General features: G+C 39.8%; 1 protein-coding gene across 2 annotated transcripts in view; it reads right to left on the minus strand.

The window, feature by feature from the left end:
• Nucleotides 1-23,996, minus strand: part of rps6kc1 (ribosomal protein S6 kinase polypeptide 1) — a 167,759-nt gene that overhangs the window by 50,322 nt on the left and 93,441 nt on the right. For both annotated transcript variants that reach the window (XM_043695846.1, XM_043695845.1), the window contains 2 exons: nt 16,364-16,488; nt 9,236-9,328 (listed from right to left, as the gene is read on the minus strand). In XM_043695846.1, coding sequence (XP_043551781.1) covers nt 9,236-9,328; nt 16,364-16,488 — 218 coding nt within the window. The remainder of the gene's footprint in view (nt 1-9,235; nt 9,329-16,363; nt 16,489-23,996) is intronic.

The following is a 23,996-nucleotide window of genomic DNA, read 5'->3' on the forward strand; positions in this document are numbered from 1 at the left end:
ACTCTCTTGAAGTTTTAGGATATTACTCATGTCTTCCACCGTGAAGACTGATACAAAGTACTTATTCAGTTCCTCAGCCATTTCCCTGTTCTCCATTGCGACTTCTCCAGTATCATTTTCCAGCGGCTCAATGTCCTTTGTATATTTAAAGAAACTCTTGTAACCTTTCCTAATATTACTGTCATATTTAATCTTCTCCCTCCTTATTTCCTCCTTTGTTGTCCTCTGTTGCTCTTTCTAGTCTTCCCAATCCTCTGGTTTCCCACTGCCCTTCGCCATATTATATGCTTATTTTTGGCTTTAATGCTGTCCCTGACTTCCCTGGTTAGCCATGGTTGACTCATCCTCCCTTTCGATTGCTTCCTTCTCCTCGGGATGAATTTTTGCAATGTCGCCCGAATTACTCTCAAAAACTCCTGCCATTGCTGTTCCACCGTCTTTCCTTCTAGGCTCCTCTCCCAGTCAATTCTGGTCAGCTCCTCCCTCATGCCTCTGTAATTGCCTTTATTCAACTGTAATACTGTTATATCAGATTCCAGCTTCTCCCTCTCAAATTGCAGAGTAAATTCTTTCACATTATGGTCACTGCTTCCTAAGGGTTCCTTCACCTTAAGCTCTCATTAAGTCTGCTTCATTGCACAACACTAAATCTAGAATTGCCCATTTCCTAGTGGGCTCTGCTACAAGCTGCACCAATATCGTGTAGACTTTTCTTGCAATCCACTATCAACCTGATTTTCCCAGTACACCCACATGTTGAAATACTCAACTGGAAAACATGGGAGACTTACTGGTGGTGGTTAATATATTTTAAAAATACTACGGCTGATTTGATAGGGAAAACGTTCAGTTGGGTGAACTTTTGGATATAATAGTAAAAAAAAGATTTTAAAATAATCTCCATTGTTAACAATCACCAGGCAGATACATGAAAACAAGCTTTTTTTTTAAACAAACAAATATCAGTGCATAGATGATGCCCATACTGTTTGTGGAGATGAGGAAGAAATGTTGATAAAATTGGATTTTAAATGTAACAGAGAATGCCAAAGTGGAGTGCAGTGAAACCTGGACCTTAACAATCTGCATTTGTGCAGCAGCATTAACTTAAGGCCCAAGATGCTTCAATCCATATAATTTAGATTGCAAACAGAAGGATTATAGTTACATCACTAGGCTATTGCATAATTAACCTTGTAACTATTTAAGAGAGAGGAGGGTCAACTGTGGAACAGCTCATGTTAATCTTCTTATATGGACAACTACCATTCAATGCTTATCAAAATAAACTAAATCCTTTTTTAAGTTATAATCACAAGTCATTTTCAAAATGCAGCAAAACCTCACAGTTGAATAAACTTACTTGTACATATATTAGATCCAATGTCCGAACCAAATACCAGTAACATGTAACTGCCCCAGGGGTCAACCATCTGCTGCCACCCAGTATTCTGTCAGACAGCTTTACTGCACTGGTGTTCAGAGTGAAAAGGCACAGTCAGAATAAAGATGTGCAATGACTAAAGGGAAAAGCTCCACTAGAGAAGAATTGATTATGTTAATTCAGGGACAAGTTTAAGGAAGATTGCCAACTAGGACATAACACCATTACATATCAAGGCAGATAAAGAACAATGGGAACAATAAAGACAGATAAAATGACAACAAAGCTTATAAATAGTTGCATTTAGCCTAGTAGCGCCTTTGTGAAAATATTTGACTGTGATATTAACACTAAACCTGCCAATGCGCTTAGCGCGATTGGGAGCTAAGTATTCATGTTGTAAAATGTTTAGAAAGGACAAGGACATTAAACTTTAATAAAATGAGAGAATATGAAGCATTTCACCTTGCACACATCAGAACTAGGATGCAAGAAATGGACTTAAACAAAAACACATCATTTTGTACAGCACAAAAAATGGGTGCTGATTGCCAAGAGATGCATTAAGGACAGTTAACTGTCATTCTTAATTCACAGGCCAAGCAGATAGATTCTGATTGGCCTGGTCATTACCATGGGGATACAGCAGCAATTGGCCACCTCCATGACCTTCATTTTGAAAAAGGTGTACAAGTATGTACAAATTCATTTCGCTGACAATGAAAACAGGGTCCTGTTATAGCACACACACATGCAGCACACAGCAAGTCTGACTGATCATTTTAAATTGGTTTTCAATGCAACTCTTACCACATTCCTGATTATTTAATAAATGGTTTCCAATTGTAAAATCACATCGAATTATGGATACGCTTTTCTGCGGCTTGACATCACAGGCAGCATTGTGCTTGGTACGAATTGTCAAGGGGATGTGTTGCTTAAAAGGTTCTACCAGTCACTGGGACAAACGGGCTACATACCTAACACCACATTTCTCTACCCAGCTTAATCAACTTTATTCTGTGCTCAAACTAACCATTAATCTATTAGTTGAGAAGTCCGACAATGAGTTCTCAACTATGGCCTACTTAAAGCCTACATTCATGGCCAATATGTACACAGGAATTTCTACAGTTCACACGCTACGACAGTAATCTTATTCGCAACCTCATGAATTGGGCCTTACCTTTCTGCTCACTGAGATAGGGCCTAATAAAACCAACTTGTGAGATAACTGACACCCTGATCGAGTCATCAATCACTGCAGACTGAAAAAACCCAAGCCACCACTTTGGGGTCCCGAGTTGTACCCAGTCTACCTCAGATTACACTAGAAGGGGAAGTGGTCTCAAAATTCTGAACATGAATAGAAGGTGATGATTGGTTGGAAATGCAGCAAAAACAGTGAACAGTCTCTTGTTCTATGTAGCAAATACAAGTCGTTTCTCCACAAACAGGATGCTGCCAGCAAGCCAAAAAGCCATTGTGCCTTGCATGCAAATTGGATGTTTAAGTTTTAGAACAAAGAGAACAAAGAAAATTTACAACCCAGGCCTGAGCCGATCCAAATGTGCTGTCTAAACCTGTTGGTCAATTCCTAAGCATCTGTATCCTCTGCTCCCCACCTACTGGGTGGGTTACCCTTCAGAGGGTCGGTATGGACTTGTTGGGCCGAAGGGCCTGTTTCCACACTCTTGGGAATTTAATCTAATCTAGTCTTCCATACCAGGCAACATCCTCATACACCTTCTCTGCACCATCTCCAAGGTGTACACATCCTTTTGGTAATGCGGCGACCAGAAGTGTACACAGTATTCTAAATGTGGCCGAACCAATGTCTTGTACAATTTTAACATGACTTTGCCAGCTCTTAGAGTCAATACCCCGTCCAATGAAGGCAAGCATACTATATGCCTTCTTGACCACTCTATCCACCTGTGCAGCAACCTTCAGGGTACAATGGACCTGCACTCCCAGATCTCTCTGCCCATCAACTTTTCCCAAGGCTCTTCTGTTCATTGTATAATTTGCTCTAGAATTAGTCTTGCCTAAACGTAGTGCCAGTGTGATGTCAGGTAGGTTGGTCCAATGGTTGTATGAAACAACACGCCCCTTCTACCATTTTCAGTAAGCATCATCCTGCCCTTGCTGAACCAGCTTATGCTTGCAAGCCCCAGAAAGGTACAGACATTAGATGTGACTCTATGAGAAATCACTTATTAAATAAAACTGGTCCATTAAGGGAAACCACTTAATTAAAATTAGACTGTGCAAACTGGTGCTCTAGATATATACAAACAGGACCCTGTTTAAATAGTCTAGAGGAATTTGCACAGACATTGCATCTTTTTCCAAAATAGGGGTGATGGAGGCAGCCAATTGCAGCTGTATGGCAACATCCTGACCAATCAGAATCTATCTGCCTGCCCTGAAAAATACAAATGACAGTTCACTGCATCTCCATCCAATCATCAACCTCCTTTCACATTGTACAATATGGTGCCTCTTTTCTCAAGTCGTTTTCTCGTATCCTAATTACGATGAGTGCAAGATAAAAAGCTTAGAAGGTTAAAAACCTTAATGCAGTTAAGAGCAATAGAAAAAGGAATTTCTTTCAGGTTGATCAGGCAGTTGGAACCCTGAAGGTAAAGTTGAAGGACTGCAAAGGGAAGCAAGATTCTTGTAATCTCGTGGAGGATTAGATAAATAACCAGTGCTCAGTTAGCTGGATGACTGGTTTGCAATGCAGAGTTACACCAACAACACAGTTTCAAATCCCCCACTGGCTGAGGTTGCCATGAAGGTCCCACCTCCTCCACCTCAACCTCACCCCTCCTCAAAGATGTGGTGAACCCCAGGTTAAACCATCACCAGTTGCCTCTATCGAGGGAGCAATATTTTTCAGGGACGGAATATTTTTTGGAATCAAGGGGAGAACAGATCTTTATTTAGAAACTGGATGGCGTGATGAGTAACAAACCAAACAGTTTACAATCCAACAGGAAAGGTACATTAAAATGATGGCCAAAGCACAATACAATTGATAGCTGGATCATGAGGGATATGACACCAAGATGAGTGGGCTATTGGGAAGATTGGAGAACCAGTGAAGGAACACAGATGACTTGAGTGAGTGAGTGAAAGTTTAGCAGATGTAGAGTGTAGGAAAATATGGGCTTGTCCACTTTGATAAGAAGGTTGGAAGAGCACAAAAGTTGGTTTGACGGTGTAGCAGGTGATTGAGAATACCAATGGAGTACTGACGTCTATTGCACGGGGAATGGAATATAAAATCAGGAAAATATGTGGAGCTGTGTACAGGCTTGCTGACACTACAACTGGTGCACTACATACAATGTGATCTCTTTATTTGAAGAATGATATATATAACATCTTATAACCAGTTTAGAGAAAGTTGAATTAGATCCTTCCTAGAAATTAAAGACTCGTCTTATGAAGAAATGTTGAGCAGGTGGAGATTTGACCCATCAGGAGTTGAGAAAATGAGCGGTGGACTTACTGAAATATGGCAGATCCTGGGTATGTCCTCTGTGACCCTGACTGTGACTATAAGAAATGGGAGTGAGAGTTGGCCATTTGGCCCCTTAAGCCTATCCCACCACCCCATTTCAAAAGATCATGGCTGATCTGCTCCGGGTCTCAACTCCTCTTCTGTCCCAGCTCAACACAACACTCATATTTCCCGGATATTTCAAAAATCTAACTCTTTAAATACTTTCAGCAATCTAGCCTCCACAACTTTCTGAAGTACAGAATTGCACATATTCACTATCCTCTGGGAGAAGCAAGCCCTTCGCAACTTGGTTTTAAGTAAGTTTCCCCTTATTCCACAGCCATGACACCTTGGTTCAAGATACTCACCACTTCTCAAAACTTCTTCTCAACATCTACCCTGTGGAGAACCTTCAGAATCTTGAATGTTTCAGTAAGATCACCCCTCATTCTTCAAACCTCTAATGAATAACAGATTAATCTGTTTAGGCGTTTTCCCATAAGTCAGCCCTTTCATACCAGGAATCAGTCGAGTGAAGCTGTCCAGCTCCACAACTGGAAACAGTATTCCTGGTGCAGGCTCACCAACAAGCTGTAGCTTTACCAAGACTTCCCCTGTTTTTCAACTTCAAGCACCTCAGCAATTAAGGCCAAAATTACTTGCTGAATTTACATGCTAACCTTTTGGGTTTTAAGCACATGAATACCCATATGCTCTATTTTTTTGGAGTCCCTTTCCATTCAAATAGTGTAATCTGCCTTTTGATTCTTCCTACCAAAGTACATGACCTCCCACTTTCCTATATCAAACACCATCTGCCAAATTTTTGCCCACACTGTCAACCTATCTAGATCCCTTTGCAGATTCCTCATGCCCTCATCTCTATATGCCCTAAAATCTATTCTCAGATCATCAGCAATTTTGGGATACATTACACACGATCCCCTTCTCTTGATATAGGTAAGAAATCATTAAGACCCCAGGACTGATCCTTGTGCGACTCTCCCAGTGATGGCTTTTCAACCTGAAAAAGACCCATTAATTCCAACTGTCTTCTGTGTGTTCACCAATCCAAGCCATGTTAATACATTACTCCCAATACCATGAGCTCCAAACGCATGCAAAAAGCTTTTATCTGGCACATTATCAAATATCTTCTGGAATCCAAATACACTACATCAACCTTTGTCAATTATATTTGTTCTATCCTCAAAGAATTTCAGCAAATTAGATAAACACAATTTCCCTTTTTCAAAGCCATGTTAACTCTGATTACATTAAACTTTTCTAAATGTTCTGCTACTTATTCCTTGATAATGGTCTCTAGTATACTCGGCAATGTCAGATGTTAGACTAACGGCTATAGTTTCTGGCTTTCCGTCTCCCTCCCTTCTTGTACAAGGGTGTCACATTAGTAGTTTTCCTAACCATTGAAGCCACTCAGAATTCAGGGAGTTCTGGAATATTACCACCAATATTCCCACTACCTCTTTCACACTTCTTTTAAAAGCCTTGAGTGCAGGTCATCAGGTCCAAGCAACCTGACTATTTTTCATCCCATTCATTTGTCAAATACCTTTGTCCCACATGCTGGAGACTGTAACAAGATATTTCCTGTTGTTAGTGCCTTATCTATTATCTTTGGAATGTTTAGTGTCCTTCACCATGAATACAAATGCAAAATATTGGTTTATGTTATCGTCCTGTCCACTCTCCCCATCAATTCCTCTGTTAGATCTTCCAAGATTTCCCACAACTACTTCAGCTACTCTTTACATTTATATACCCTAAGAAGCTCTTGCTATTTGTTTTTATATTGTTTGCCAATTAACTTCCATAAGTCAATTTTTCCTGCTTTATTATCTTTTTAGTAATCTGCTGGCTCTTTAAATAATCCCAATCCTTAGGCCTACCAGTGGTTTTTTTAACCACTTTGCACGCCGTAGGTTTTGATTACATACTCTGAGGGAGGGGAAGGAAGGAGTGGGGTGGGGAAAAGGAGTGGGGTGGGGAAAAGGAGTGGGGTGGGGAAAAGGAGTGGGGTGGGGAAAAGGAGTGGGGTGGGGAAAAGGAAAAAAAAGAAGAGATTTTTTTAAAAAAAGGAGGGAGAGGAAGAAAAAGAGGGAGGCACACCAGACCAGAGGATAGAATTCAAGTTCAATGCAAAAGTGAGACATAAAAATGTTCTTGAAAATGTTTTATAAGCAGCTTTAAAGGTATTTATTGATTCATTTTGCAACCACTCCACAAATATCTTTTTTCAGCCAATTCTGTTACTTATCCCATTTTATTAACCACACTGCTGTTGGAAATTGAGATATACCCGATCGAACAAGATGCAACTTATTAAGGGGGTTCTGACATCGATATGGGGACAGTGGAGTTGACATTCTCACTGATTTCAATTTCTGTTAGCTTGACAAGGCCGCAGTGCAGCCTGTGCTCGAATCCCAAGTGACAGTGACTTCACTGTCTGTACATGTCTCATATCCTGAGGTTACATCAGTTTCCCAAGGTTGTAAAGGGGCAAATTCGGATAGTTTGCCACTGACCACCCCACCCCCCCCCCACCCCCAATCCTGCTTCTCTAACACCAAAACAATTGCAATGTCCAGCCCATACAGTCCCTGTAATATTTTTGAAATCAACATGGAGATATATAAATTGATTTTTTTTGTCAAGTAAATATAATACTTTATGATCCTAATTTCCATTTTGTCAAAGCAAACAGGTCCAAAATTAAAATAAAGAAATTGGAATAGGGAAGAGCTAAACCTACGTTAATCTGCTAATTTAATCAAGCTTTTGCCTTGTAATTTACTCTCAGCACTCCTGGTGTTGCATTAGAAAAGGGAGCTGCTGAAAATGATTCACTGTTATAGTTACGACAACCCCTCAGGAATCTCCTTAGTCTCTGCAGAATAACATAATTTGTGAAAGTGCTTAAGAAAATTAATATAGTTTGGCACATCTGTTTAACACAAGGTCACTAAATAAAGTGTCCTTTGAAGATATGATTGGAATGTCAAGAGGTTTACATTAATTCTCTCTGTATAAATCTTTATTTTTTTCTGGATATCAGTTCTTTACAAATATGAATCCAAGGATTAAGAAAAATAAATCCATCCACATGCTTTCTGAGAGAGGAAGAAAAAGAATCAAAGAGAGCACCATAATAATTCACTCTTAAGAAAATAAACCTTTTCATATTATGGTGTAATAAGAGGTGATACTGCACTGTACTTTCAACACTTATATCTTCACAAACCTTGATCTACACCACAATTATTCCGTTTCCACCATGATCAATGGGAAAGCAGTAAATTAGCAGTTACACAAACTGGAAAAAAATCGTAAGAGTCGACAGTGATACTTGAATTTTAGTTTAATTTCAGTTTTCAGTTGACATTCCCCCCCCACCCCCAAACAAACTTCATGAGTTTTGCTCTCAAGAGTTAGATGTCACAATAACACTTGACTGAATTACTGGAATTCATCTATCATTCTGCATCACTTACCTCATTGTGTAAACTTGGAGTAGTGTTAAACATGTGTGGGATAAGACTGAACCCAACTACACCTGTCACTGTAAAACAGCCTCAGGGTCTTGTTGGATTTAACGAGGCAATCATGTAATTATAAATGCAGCATTACCACAGACCTCAGAACATTGGACTCAAAGTCTTGCACCTGCAAAGGTCATCATATTCCGCTAATTTTGTCAAAAAATTTTTCTTCTCCCTAATAAAAATTGTTTACATTTTGATTTTACTGCAATGGTTTTATAGTGGTAGCCCTATAATATGCAAGATTTTACGTAACGCTACAGTACTTCTGATCATATTGGTCTTCTCAATTTCTGTGAATTTTTCAGCATTCAATCTCTGGTTTTAAACCAAAAAAACCTTCCTTTTTCATGCTTCTGTAAGCTCATCTTAATTACAACTTGTCTAACAGGAGTCTAGTAAGTATATATGAAGGGGCTCAAGCTTATGTATTCTTTGCTGTAGCGATACACATTAGTACTTGGAACAATATATATTGAAACAGCAAATTTAATGTGATAAAACATTGTACTCTCCAGAAATTATTGTTTCTATATTACAAATGGTCTTGTTGAATTCTTGCCACCATTTTACAACATGCAATACAACCACACAAGCTTGCAATTTTGATTAAATAAACTCACATCCTCCTTGCCTTGATTTCTGCAAAACACAGGTAAACCAAGTCATTTTTCTTTTTTCTAGCTGTCAAGACCAATAGCTTCAAAAGCTGCACCCTCAGCTGGTGGCTGATTGATAGTTAAACCCATGAAAATGATGCTGAAGAATTACCTTGTCAATCACCCCAAGGACTCTGAAGGCCTTCAGCTCCTCTGCAGGATTCCTCAGGTTCCAAGCAGGCCTTGAACTTAGTGGTCCCGGAGGCTAATAGAAGATATCAAAGGTATCACATCAATCACAGGAACACTTTAAGGAAGATGGCCTACTGGCGCAAATGCCAAGTTATAGAAAACTAAATTTGTCACAGAACAGTTGTGGACAAGATCAAAAGGCAATTTCTTTCCGCTCCAAGCCTGTGTATAGTACTGAGGAGAATCCCCATAGAAGTATTTATTTGGTCAGGATACAGAGTCATTATTAAGTTTAGAGTGTGGCAGCTGTTCACAAATATCAGCAATGCAATATTAACAAATGCGGTTTCTGGTGTGTGAATAAAAGAGTGGCATCAGCCAACAGAATCTTCAGGACCTACAAATTTAATCTACATCAGATATAAAATTACTGATGATTGACTATATCACAGGATTAGAGCTTTGATCCTGAAAATTTACAGTTTAGTCAAACGGCCACCAGAACTTCATCGGGATGGTTGTGGAACTGCTTGAAACTCGGCTGAGAACTGAACATGCAGGGTCCCAGTATTATAGCCAAGTGTCCTATACCAGGCCAACGGACTCATTGTATCAGGCATTCCTACACTCTGGGCCTACAGCAAGACTATGCAAATAGCCAGTTACACCAGGCCTACTTACGCAGTCATCAATAGGAGTGCCTCTCATAGAAGGGAAGGTGATTTGTTTTTTAAAACATTAATAAGACCATACATTTTCTGGGCTTACTATGTTGTCTCTGAAGGACGAGAATGAAGAGTAAGGAGGATCGGGGAAAGCTATCCTCTTGCCAACAAAAGTCACCCAGTGGCACTGCCATCCCCAGGTTAACGAAAGAGTGTTTCCACCACCTATTGGGGTCAGTAGGTTGTCTATATAGAAAAACCACAAGGTCAACCAGAAATGTACTGCAACTTTGTGATTCTGGGCCCAGATCTTCAGCTTAGTGTTGGTCCTACGCACTTTACAGTTATCTGCAAACATCTCAGTGCTCTCAACGATAATGCAGCAGCAATGGGTCAGCAAAGTTTTTCAAAGGCAGGAGCAGCAGGCAGAGGGCTGCGCGGTGGCAGTGGGCGGCGCGGTGGCACAGTGGTTAGCACTGCTGCCTCACAGCGCCTGAGACCCGGGTTCACTTCCCGCCTCAGGCGACTGGGCCTGTTTCCACACTGTAAGTAATCTAATGTAAGTAATCTAAAGAGGAGAAATGGACACAGAAACAACAAACACTTTTTTTAAAAACATCTCAGACAAGTTTGTTTTAAAAAGTGCTCTCAAGTCTTCGGCAGAAAGATGAGGGACTAGGTGTGGGATGAGGAGTGAAAGAGCACGAGCAGATATGAAAGAGTATTGGCATTAGGGAAAAGGGACCAAGACAGGAGGGGGGTGGTGGGATGTTGAGGGTGCAAGTGTGGGGGAAAAGAGCAAGTGAGAGATGGGATGGAAGTCATCACATCTAGCTGGTTTGGGGAAGGTGGTTGATTCTAGTACACAGTCCATTTATTCTGGCTAATAAGCAAGTAGCCAGGGAAATCCCACATATCCGGGTTTGTGACTCTAAACTCAGTGTCAGGGACTTCAAGCAATGGAAATCAACCCACTGGAATTTTTGCCGAGAGCAGCAACCCAATAACTAATATTTATCCTCAAATTTAATCACAAAAACAGATTATCTGATCATTACCATATCGCCATTACAGGAGATTGCTGGTACAAATTGATTACTGCCCTTTCCTACATGCCAAACTTGTCCTTAATTATTGTTTATAAAATTCATTCACAGGATAAGGGGATCACTGGCTCGACCAGCATTTATTACTCATCCCTCATTGCCCTAAGTCAACCACATTGTTATGGGTCTGGAGTCACACGTAGCCAGATCCAGTAAGCATAGCAGTTTCCTTCTCTAAACGACGTAGGGGAGTTGAGTGTATATCATTATTAGAGATCATGAAAGATTTGTAAAGTCACGTCTTCCTTCCAATTTCACTATGGACATAGTGGACAACTAGCACATTTTCCACTTTGTAGATTACAAGCAACATTATTCATCAGAATGCTCCAAGGACCATTGGTAAATTGTCCAAGGCCCCAAAACACTAACTATGAATGCATTTGAATCTGAAATTGTGGTTGGTAGAATTAAAGAATCCTAATTTCTCTGTCAATCATTCCTCATAAAAGATGATAAAACTGATGCACAAAGGGGTTCACTGAGGTTTGCTACACTTTAACAGGGGTTAGGGGTGGAAGTGCAGTTGTTTGCAATCATTGCAGGCTCCAACATCAGAAGCCTGGAAACAATAGAATCTTTACTATTAAATAGAAATCAGTTTCATGAAAACAATGCACAGGGTTGTCAGACTACATTTATTCCCAGATAGTGATATTAAATTTCAAGACAGTAATTTTTGGAACAAAAATAGAAATTGCTGAAAAAGCTCACCAGGTCTGGCAGTATCCGTGGAGAGAAACCAGAATTAACGTTTTGGGTCTAGTGACCCTTACTGACAACTGGACCCGAAACATTAACCGTGCTTTCTCTCCACAAATGCTGCCAGACCTGCTTGACTTTCTCAACAATTTCTGTTTTTGTTTCTAATTTCCAGCATCTGCAGTTTTTTCAGTTTCTTTTTAGTTATTTTTGGAAGTATGGTTTCACTTGCAATGTGAATATTGAGGGAACAACAGCTGCATTCTTTCAAGAAGATCCCTAAAATGTATTACTGGTCTCCCATTAAGAATACCTTTGCTGTTCAGTTTGATAACAAGACAGATTACTGCTCTTTGGAAATGGATTTGAATCTATTCCCTTCAGTTTTGTCTCTGCTTTCCTGAGCTCAGCCCCATCCTCCACATGTTCAATCATAATGCTTTTCAATGTCACACTTGTATATTTTGTTGTATTTTCAGGAAAAAGTTGGCAGAACTAGTTAACAGAAAACATTTTGGTCAAGCAGGACACAGTCCAGACACTAAATTATTCTGATTAGCTGCAATAGATTGCCAGCTCTGTACAAAACAGAGACCACAACAGCAGATGTGTGCATAAAATCACACCAGAAAATCTCCAAAAACAGAGAAATACTAGACAATAAAACTAATAAAAAACAATTAATTTCCAGTATTTACATTGCCTTTGAGTAGGGCAAGATGGAACCCCAACCAATGTCGACAGCAATGGAAAGACGCTGATGGTGATAATGGAAAGTAGCATTTTTACACTAAGCAAAGATCATGTGACTTCCTGTTAGCAAAGAACAACATCATTACAATTTCCCTAGCTACAGCATATTATAGAACAAATGCATTTGTGAATTAATTAGGTATTATTTCAGGTAAAAAGTATGCAATCTGCTATGATAGGGACCCAGTCAGACCAAAAACTTCAAGGAGTATGTGGAACGAGCTGCCAATTACAACATTTATAAGGCAGCTGGATGGTTGTATGAATAGGAAGGATTTAAAGGGATACGGGCCAAACGCTGGCAAATGGGACTAGGTTAATTGGAATGTCTGGTTGCCACAGATGAGTTGGACTGAAGGGCCTGTTTCTGTGCTGTATGACTGAGTCTAAGTAGCAGTGATTTTAACAATTTTGAATAAAGTTAATAATTGAAGGATTTCGCAGAAGACTCTCATTTAAAAGGCAAAAAGCTAAGAAACCAAGGTAAATGCAGATATCTGCTCCCTATTGTGAATTTTGAGGGATTTTTCCTGAGGAATCTCAAGTTGAGCCAAGTGAACAGTAAGCAAAATTTTCAAATCAACTGAAAATATACATAGATGTTGGATATATGGAATACTCTATATTTGCATTGTTTAATTGTTCACATTCAGCACAATACTGACAGACCAAAATTAAGTGCTGCTGTAACTTAAAACAAACAATATGATACATAGTGAACAAACTCCATTTGAAGATAGGCACCAACTTTCTGTTTCCTTTTTACCCTTAACTGTGCAAGGATAATCTTCAAAAACCAGATTTAAAGGAAATAAATGCTGGATTTCACCATAGTTCATTTTCAAACAAATTATAGGCTTATATTTCTCATTAACTGAAAAGCATACAAGTCTTATCTGCTTGAATCTTTGGAAATTAAACAATAGCTCGCACCGGACTATAAACATATACCACAATGATGTGAAATATTTTATAATTAAGAACAGATATTTTATCTAACATACTTTCACAAACAACATGCTTTATATATATGGATGATTATAGCAGTACAGGATTGGTTCGCTCTATTGTCTACATTGTTTAAGAATGTACTGCCAAATCAAGCCAACCACCTTGGGGGTTCAATCCCAGTCTAGGCTGTGGTAGTTCATGGAGGTCCTGCCTCCTTATCTTGCTCTATGTCCCTCAGAGCCTACATATTTTCTAATCAATCTGTTCAGAGATGCAATGTAAGAATCGGTAGCACTTCAACCCAGGTCTCCTGACTTAGAGGTAGGGATAATATCACTGCACCACAACAATCTTCCCCTCAAAGTCAATGGGTAAATCCTGTATCACTGAGGTTTAATTCATCCAGACCAAGGCATCTATTAGGACTTCAACACACCTATCGACACTACAGCTATCAAATAATAGGAAAACAAAATCATGTGCTGAAGCTATGCACAGTTCAGCTGTTCATTTGATCAAGTTCCAAAGCAATTAGCAGAGCCACATACTCTTAAGACAGAAGTATTCTCAAGAGGTGCTTCTAGAAAGAAACAACTTCCATTTTCACAGCATAAATCAAAAGTACTGCAGATATAGCAGAAGTAAAATAAAAGCAGAAAGTGGAGAAACCCAGCAAGTCTGGCAGCATCTATGGAGAGAGAAACAGAGTTAAAGTTTTGAGTTGAACAGAACTCTTCTTCAGCACTTCCACTTAGAAAGAACCTTCATCATAAAAAAGCTTATGTTTGATCTTTGCCAAAAATTATTTTGAAAAAAATGAGTTTGCATTTATGCAACATTTTTGCCATAATGAAACATCCAAGTTTTACAGAGGTGTTTTAAAATAAATTGGATACAGCCACACAAGAGGATATTAGGGTGATTAACTAAAAGGTTTGGTCAAAGAGGTAGGCATTACAGAGTACCTTATAAAAGGAGGAAAACGAAATAAAGAGTGTAAGAGGAACTTAGGGAGAAAAGTCCTACATTTCAATGCTGGCTAACAGATAGCTGAACTGCAGACAGTAGAGATATTAAATTGGGGATAGTCACTAGGCCAGAACGAGAGAAATCGATATCGCTGATGATTGTTGGATTTGAAGAGGTTGCAAAAATAGGAAGGGGCTGTGCTATGAAAGGAATCTGAAAACAATGATGAGAATTTTACAATCGAAGTGTTGTTTAATGATAGACAGCTACCACAGGGGCACATATTTAGTGCAAGTTAAGACATGGGGAGCAGAGCTTTGAATGACCAAGTTTATGGGGTGTAGACTGCAGATTAGAATAGTCAAAGTTGGACGTAACATAGACACGGATGAGGGTTTCAGCAGCAAGATGGATGTAGCAGTAGCAGAGATATAAGCAGCATTAGTGACGATATGGATAATGTGGTTGATAACTCATTTTGGGGTCAAAGATGGCACCAAAGGATGTGAACAAACTGGTTCAACCTTTGTCAGTGACCAAGCAGATAAAAGGAATCAGTGGTTACAGAAATTAAATTGTGAGCCAAAGACAATGGCTTCTGTCTTCCCAAGGTTGAATTTGAGAAAATAGGGAGTTCTGTGAAGAAGAGGCACATTTGAGAAGTGACATGTTAAAGTACTATTGAGTATTTGACTTTGAAACAAGCAATAATTTAAATGTAATAACAATTCAATGCTTGGAAACAATATGGAAAAGAAAAACTTGCACTTCTATCGTTCCTTTTTCATCCTCAATACATCTCAAAGCCCATGAAGAATTTGGAAACCTTTATCATAATTTAGCAATGCACAAGTTAATTAACACACAACTAGCTCCCAAAAATAAACATATGATCATCAGATTATAACCATAGTCACTAAAACTGAAAGCAAATTCTTATAGATGATATTCTAAAAATTGAACAGAAATATATCCCTATCAATGAGTTGTCAAAACATTGCATAATGTTTTCAAAATCAAAGGTAGATTTCAAAATCCCTCAACTGTGAGCAGAAGGTCGGAGAGAAAAGTGTTTTGTTTATGAAATGATCCTTGACGCCATCTCCTGATAAGATTGAGAATGAAACTGATTAATCTTTTATCCTTCAGAGCATCCTTCATTCTGGGAAACCATTTCTTACCATCCATCAAAAGTAACAAAATTAAATTTGAGAATCTTCTCTCACAAGGTGCTTCTAAAGAACAAATTGTGGATTTAAACACTGATCCACTAGAAATAAAGATGGAATTAAAGAAAGGAGAACACTAAATATATGTGAATATATAATGACACCTTGACCCTAACTCAAAAGACCTTTCCTGATTTATTAAACATTCACATTTACTTTTTATTTTACAATTCAGTTTGTTTGATCGTGAATTTCTCGACATTCCAGTATAGGGTTTTATTTTTAATGGTTTTAAAATGCTAAATAATAATGGGAATTTGGCAGCACAATATCACTAATTATAAAATGGCAAATTCTGCAAATGGCAGTTTGGCGCTCGCTCTCAGTGGGCAAATTAGTCAGGCACCTTCCCAACAGAAAGCTACAAAACAGTGTTGGCAGAGACTTCGGAACAGGTCGCCTGCCTTCCACACAGCCAATAAATAGGAGACAGAGCAGACTGAGAACCTGAGAAAGATTCCGAGAACATTAATCTAAGCATGGAGAAAACAAAGTTTTTATAAAAATGACATTCGCTTTAATGGTTAACAATTTATAACCAAGCATTGTATCTACATAAACTGTACACCAAGATGTATACCGAAGAGAGAATAATCACTGGGACACTTGTATATAAAGAAAATTACCTTGGCAAGTTATAGGATAGATTTTCACAGACATTAAAAATTTAATCGATTATTTAAATCGACATATTTTGACACTGCTCCCTAATACAAAGGGAGTGCAGACATACCATTGAACCAACTGAACCATTTTCCATGGAGATCCTGAGATACTGTGTGGAAATCTGTTCTGCACGTATTAAATACTCTGCAGTCTTCCTTTTCACAGCTTCTCGGCGACTAGGGCTCGGTTCACCTAAAAGTAAAGGTGGATGGATTAAGAAACAGTTTAATAGGCTGTAAGAGTTAAAACATATACCCCAAGTCTAGGAGAGGTTGAAAATTAACACAGCAGTTATAAAGTAGTAGAGTGGCTTATATACGGGATTATATGGTAGTCAGTTTTCAGATTGAAGCTAATGTCACAAATGGCACAAGTAATTACCATCTGTGGAAACAATATACTTTTTGGCCACATCACCACACGTTGGCTACAGTACTCAGATTTATTAATGCAAAACTCAAAGGTTTCATCTGTCAATCATTGCAGTAGAACTTTCTTTATGCTACACTGCCTCTTTTCAATTATAGTCTCAACTGGTAGAAATATCAATTGCTTATCCTGTGTCTAAGTGTTTCTAACCATTGTCTAATGGGACTTATCAAAAGGCTACAGACATAATCTGTTCTTTTCTGTCTTGTCTAACAGTTTTATGTTTTATGATGGGCAATATCATTAATTATCCAAAATTTTTACTTTATTCATGGGATATAGGAATCACTAGCTAGGCCAGCGTTTACTGCCCATTTCTAATTGCTCAGAGGGCAGTTAAGAGTCAACCACACTGCTGTAGGGCTGGAGTCACACAAAGGCCAGCCCAGGTGAGGATGGCGGATTTCCTTCCCTAAAGGGCATTAGTGAACCAGATGGGTTTTTCCAACAATCGCCAATAAATTTGTGGTTAATAGACTCTTAATTACAGATTTTTTTAAAAAAATCAAATTCCACCATCTGTCATGGCAGGTTTCAAACCTGGGTCCCCATGACATTACCTGGGTTTCTGGATTAATTGTCGAACAATAATGCCACTAGGTCATTGTTTACCCTTGCACACAAATCAATTCACTTTTTTTTTTAAAACCACAAAAGAAATGCCCCAGTGACTGTGAATTCTTTGCTAACAGTAAATCTGTACTGATTGCAAGCATATAGTAGTTGAGAGTTTTTCATAACTGGGCTCTTTGCAGGCAGGAGTGCATTTGTAGTGAGCCAAGTTTGTACAGGTAGTCCCCATTATAGATGTGAAAGACAAACTATTCACAAACAAGAAAAACCTGCATTTACATAGCAACGTTTGCAACTACTGCATGCTTCAAAGTCTTTTACAATCAATAAAGCCTTTCTTAAATTAAAAAAAGAAAGTCACTGTCGTAATTTAGAAAATATAGCAGCCAATATACGTAAAGCAAGATCTGACAACAGCATGTGGTGATCAAATGATCAGGTTGTTCAGTACAGCTACAGCACTAGTATTTGCTCAGCAGTGTGGAACGATGGCTGTTGTCTTGTGCCAACTTAAACACTGTGGTGTCAAGGAAATATAAGCTTATTGTGGCTTTAGGTTTAATGGAAGGTTGATCATTATTGAAGATATTAATGAATTATTCCAATTCTGTTTCTGGGCATGCCAATATCCCATATGTCAATACAAATATGGGAGATAATGTTGCTAAGTGCCTGCATCTCACCTAATGAGCAAATTGGTGAGACAGATAAAGACCTAAGTCTAGACTAGAGTGCTGGTGGAAAAGCACAGCTGGTCAGGCAGCATCCAAGGAGCAGGAAAATCAATGTTTCAGGACTGAAGGGCTTTTGCCCGAAACGTCGATTTTCCTGCTCCTTGGATGCTGCCTGACCGACTGTGCTTTTCCAGCACCACTCTGATCTGAACTCTGGTTTCCAGCATCTGCAGTCACCACTCTAATCTAGACTCTGATTTCCAGCATCTGCAGTCCTCACTTTTGCCTAGATAAAGGCCTAATCTGAATCCTTCCAACCACGTCTCCACCCTACCATAATACCAGCACAGTTCTGTACAGTCATAAATGACCTTTTATCTGACAAATGCAAACTGTTCCTCCTCTGCCTTTTTAACCCACCTGCTGTCCTGGACACAGTTGATCACAGCATCTCCCTGCATTGTTGTGCAGCTAGACAGACCGCTGTTCTATGCCAATCTTGTTCATCAGAGCCAAGAATTACCTACAGTGGCTCTGGTCACAAGTGTGTAGTTATAATATTGTTAAACTGTTACATATGTTGCAAAACATAAAGCTAATTTGGGTTTAAAATGGATAAGCAGTCATACAAAATGGCACCCAAAAGCCACATGACTTATCTTGCCTGCTGTGGCTGCAATCAATGTTATCATGAGAAACAAATCAGAAAAAGGTAATTAAATAATTGAAGGATTCCACCACTGTTCAATGAACCCTCAAAAGATGTGAAAATTCAAAGCTCCTGTAAGGTTCAACAAGAGGCAAGAGAGACATCACAAGGAATTCTAATATAATTGATTTTGCATTATACAACAATGATTCATAAGTTTTACATTTACATGCATTTCATTTGATTTTGATAAAAACAGACCAAAAACAACTTAAAGTGAATTATCTTAAAACATTAGAAAAACATGTTGAAATTGGAACTGCTTCTTAACAGGGACACAGAAGTAGGCATCCACACAAACCAGTTAAAGGACACTGTACTGAACTAGGCTACCGAACATGTGATGCTGCAAAATTGAATCAAAAGAGCCTTGACTCATTCCCAAGACCTGTTCTGCTTTGTCTGCATGTGTTAGCAGCCTCCAACTATTCAACTGCAAATGTCATTGCAGCTTTGGAATCGGACTTCAACCAATTCACTTCAGAAAAGGAATCTTCAAACAAGCCTGGTCCACCATGACATTCGGGACTGATCTCATTTTCATGCACAACTTTTACCCTTATTTAAAGTCTTTGTATCTGCATCTTTTAGCTAATAACATTACCATCTTTATTCAAGAATCTTTCATTAACAGTTGTACAATAAGCAAACATTTTGTTTGATTTAAATCATAAAGCTAGATCACTAGTTTATTTTTGAATAGAACAATTGACAATTAAGAGGTAGCTACATACAAGTTCATTCAAGTTAGTCGTTCACACTCTGCGTAATTATTTCTGTTGCCCCCAAAGACCTATCCTCGGCTCCCCTATTTCTCATCTATTGCTGTCTGCCTGAGGCCCAGTCAGATCTTTCACAACCCTGCTGTCATATTTGACCTAAGAGAAGCTTCCAAACATAGGCAAAGGTGAGGACTGCAGATGCTGGAAACCAGAGTTTAGATCAGTGTGGTGCTGGAAAAGCACAGCAGGCCAGGCAGCATCCGAGGAGCAGGAAAGTCCACATTTCGGAAGAGCTTTTGCCCGAAATGTCGATTTTCCTACTCCTCGGATGCTGCCTGGCCTGCTGTGCTTTTCCAGCAACACTCTGATCTAAACTTTCAAACATGCCCACCCCAACAGCAAAATCACCTACTAATGTAGCATGGAACATTAATAACAATAAATATGAAGAGAGTCATTTAGACCCTCAGGCCTGCCTATCATTCAACAAGATTGCGGCTGAGATGTTAGATTTCAACTCCTCTTTCATCATTCCTTATAGCCCTCAACTCCTTTATAGCTCAAAAATCCACCTCACCTTTAAATACTTTATAATCTAGCCTTCACAACTCCCTGGGCTAGAGAATTCCAGACATTCATTACTATCTAAAGGGAAGAAACTCCTTCACACCTCAGTTTTAAATGACCATCCCCTTATTCTGTAATCATTGCCAACAGCATCCCAGAAGGGCATTGCTCGTCACTGGCCACTCGGGTGTTTCCTGATGGTGGGAACTGAATAAAGATTTGCACTCCTGTTGTCTTTCACTCTGTCTCACACCTGCACACACATGGGGGCTGGGGGGGGGAATATAAACACTACCGCTGTTAGCCACCGTGCCACCTCTCTTTACCCCCACACTACAGCTGTTAGGTGGTAGTGTGGGGTAAAGAGAGGTGTCACGGTGGCTCAGGTGGTTAGCACTGCTGCCTCACAGCACCCGGGTCCCAGGTTCGATTCTAGCCTTGGGCGGCTGTCTGTGTGGAGTTTGCACATTCTCCCCGTGTCTGCCTGGGTTTCCTCCGGGTGCTCTGGTTTCCTCCCACAATCCAAAGATATGCAGGTCAGGTGAATTGGCCAGGCTAAAGTGCCCGCAGCATTCAGTGCATCAGTCAGAGGGAAATGGGTCTGAGTGGGTTACTCTTCAGAGGATTGGTGTGGCCTTGTTGGGCCAAAGGGCCTGTTTCCACACTGTAGGGAATTTAAAACAAAAACCAGGAGATTTAGAATCCCCTCAAAAAAATTATAGGCAGCATCCTATAAACACCCTTGGTAAAGGCAATTCAGCAACACAGACATGATTCACACATGTTGTCTCTCTCCAATCCAGTAGGAAGAAAACCAAAAGAAATAATTTTAGAATAGTTTCCCTACAGTGTGAAAACAGGCCCATCGGCCCAACAAGTCCACACCGACCCTCTGAAGAGTAGCCCACCAAGACCCATCTTCCTCTGACTAACGAACCCAACACTACGGGCAGTTTAGCACAGCCAATTCACCTGACCTGCGCGTCTTTGGACTGTGGGAGGAAACTGAAGCAGCTGGAGGAAACCCACGCAGACACGGGGAGAATGTGCAAACTCCACACAGACAGTCACCCAAGGCTGGAACTGAACCTGGGTCCCTGGAGCTGTGAGGCAGCAGTGCTAACCACCTCGCCACGAGGCTGCCCTCTACACATTTGATTTTTTTTTTTAAGCGAAGCCTCTTCAAGACTTCACTGTAGCAGCAAAGAACTCAGGATTTCAGCTCCAGCCAGAAAAAAACAATTCAACTAATTGAAAGCAAAACCAAAATTCTTTGTGGGTCAGTGTGAACCTATCCCATCCACTCATGACTCCTTTTGTCCACAGAAAAAACAAAAACACCCAGGGAGTACTCAAAGCTGTTTACCACCTGCCTGTCTGAAAGAGACGTTTTGGTAGCACTGTGACGACACCCCCTGCAAAAGAAACACATCTCTTAAAGGCACAGTATTATCACACTTCATTGCCTTACCCTCAAACCCCACAATCCCGAGACATGTACATTATCTAAGTTAGGTGTATTAGCCATACCAATTGCCCATAGTGTCCAGGGATATGCAAGCTAGGTGAGCTAACGATGGTAAATGTGGGGTTATAGGGATGGTGTGGGATGTTCTTCGGAGAGTCAGTACACAGTCAATGGGCCAAAAGGCCTCTATCTGCACTGTAAGGATTTGAAGTCTGGCCTGATTCCAGATTTTACTTGCTTCACCACTGAAGACTGGGTCTTAACACAATAAGAAATAGGCCATGCAGCCTCCTGAGCCTGCTCCCCCATTCAGTTGGATCACGGCTGATCCAACATTCCTTATGCTCGCTTTCTGTATTTTCCCATAACCCTCAATTTCCCTAGGATCATGAATCTATCTATTTGGCCTCAAATATACACAAGGACACTCAAACCTCAGAAGAACTTTTTCCTCATCTCAGTCTTAAATTGGCTCATTATTATGCCCTCCGGTCCTATACTCTCCTATGAGGAGGAACATCCTCTCAGCACTTACAACTCTTGAGGAGCTCGACTGGGTATGTTTTAATGAGGTCACATTTCATTCTTCTGCATTCCATTTCATCCCAACTTGTTTAGGTTTTGATCATAAGACAATCCATCCATATCCACCTGAGTGAAACATCTCTGAACTGTCTCCAATGAAATTACATCTTTCCTTAAATAAGGGGACCAAAACTGTTCACAGTACTCCACACATGGTCTCACAAGCACCTTGTACAGTTGCAGTAAGGCTTCCCTTCACTTGTACTCCAACCGTCTTGAAATAAGGGCCGGCATTCTATTAGCCTTCCTGATTACCAGCTGCACCTGTGTACTAACTTGAAGTTTCATGTACAAGTGTCCCCAGGTCCCTTTGCATTGCAGCTTTCTGCGGTTTTTCTCCATTTCTGTGCATTTGTTCTCCCTTTCAAAATAAACAACTTCATATTTTCCCACACTACATTTCAATTGCCAACGTTTCGCTTGACCTATCAATGTCTCTCTGTAAACAGTTTGTAGCCCTCTTACACCTGCATTTCCACCTGTTTTTGTGTCATCTGTAAATTTGCCTGCAGGTACATTCACATTCTTCCATCAATACATTATATATTGTAAACAAATTGTGGTTCCTTTGGATCCCTGTGGGCCCATTAGTCACAGGTCACCAACCTGAAAAAGAATCCCTTAGCCCCTCTCACTAGTCAATTCTCTACCCATGCCAATAACCCATCGCCAACACAATGGGCTCTTATTTTATGACTTAACATTTACTAACATACTTTGTCCAACCCATTCTACACACAAATACAACACACTTACTGGTTGCCCTCTACCCACTCTGGTTGAGATTTCCTTGAAAAACTCTAATAAATTAGTCAGACATTATTTCCCTTTCATGAAGCCTTGCTGACTAGTCACATTCATTTCCCAATCCTCTGGTACTTCTCCAGAATCCAACGAATTTTTTTCCTTTCGACTCCAAGCTCTAGAATTCCCTCCCTAAACCATACCAACTCTCTAACTCTGTCTCTTTTTCAGGCACCCCTTAAAATTTGCCCCAGTGGCAAGTTTTCACTCTTCTGCTCCAATAACTCCCAATGACACTCTGTTTGATGATGGAGCAGTTGTGTGGCAATGGGATGGTATGTTCCATTTAAAAAGATGCCAAGTTGCTACTGTTGTGTTACCAGAAACTACATTGGGCTTACACTGATTCCATTAGAACGGTTGCTCAGGTGGATGCGAAACACTAAGCATTCTGGTTTGGCCAAATAGGTTGTTTCAACTTGTCTGTACTATATTAAAGAAAACCACATTTGTGAAAACTTGTCACATTATAAATTGCTCTGTTCATATTTACAAAGAAAACTTGATGTGGTGTAACCGCTGATTAGGGGCAAGTAATAAACTTATGCTTATCCAGCAACACCCACATCATGGGAACAAATAAATAAAACAAAAAAAAACTCAGTGGGAACAGGGGATATAGACATATTCACAGGTTTCTCACAGAGGCAGATTTATTACTGAACCGATTTAATTATTGAAAATACGCAATATCTATGGCAAGTATCAATAGATATGATATCATATAAATAACATTTAACACCATATAAACACATTCCAATAATAGCAAAGTATACGGCACTGACATAAAAATGGATACAATTTTGATTAAGCTTCAGTTGTCATATTGCACAAACAGAAACCAGGTGGTGAGCTGAAAAGTGAAAATTGTTGCCTAACCCACCAGAACAGAACATAAAAATTAGGAGCAGCAGTAGGGTCATTTGGACCCTCAAGCCTGCCCTGCCCAGACATTTTCTTCTTTACTCATGAGTGTCACTGGCTGGTCAGTGTTTATTGCTTTTATCCAGTGTTTATTGCTTGTGCCTGGTTGTCCTTGAGGTGGTGGTGGTCAGCTGCCTTCTTGAATCACTGCAGTCCATATGCTGTGGGTTGACCCACAATGCCATTACGGCGGAAATTCTAGGATTTTGACCCAGCGACAGTGAAAGAACACCAATAAATTTCCA

This window comes from Chiloscyllium plagiosum, chromosome 9 (genome assembly GCF_004010195.1).
Source record: "Chiloscyllium plagiosum isolate BGI_BamShark_2017 chromosome 9, ASM401019v2, whole genome shotgun sequence".
Classification (NCBI taxonomy): domain Eukaryota; kingdom Metazoa; phylum Chordata; class Chondrichthyes; order Orectolobiformes; family Hemiscylliidae; genus Chiloscyllium; species Chiloscyllium plagiosum.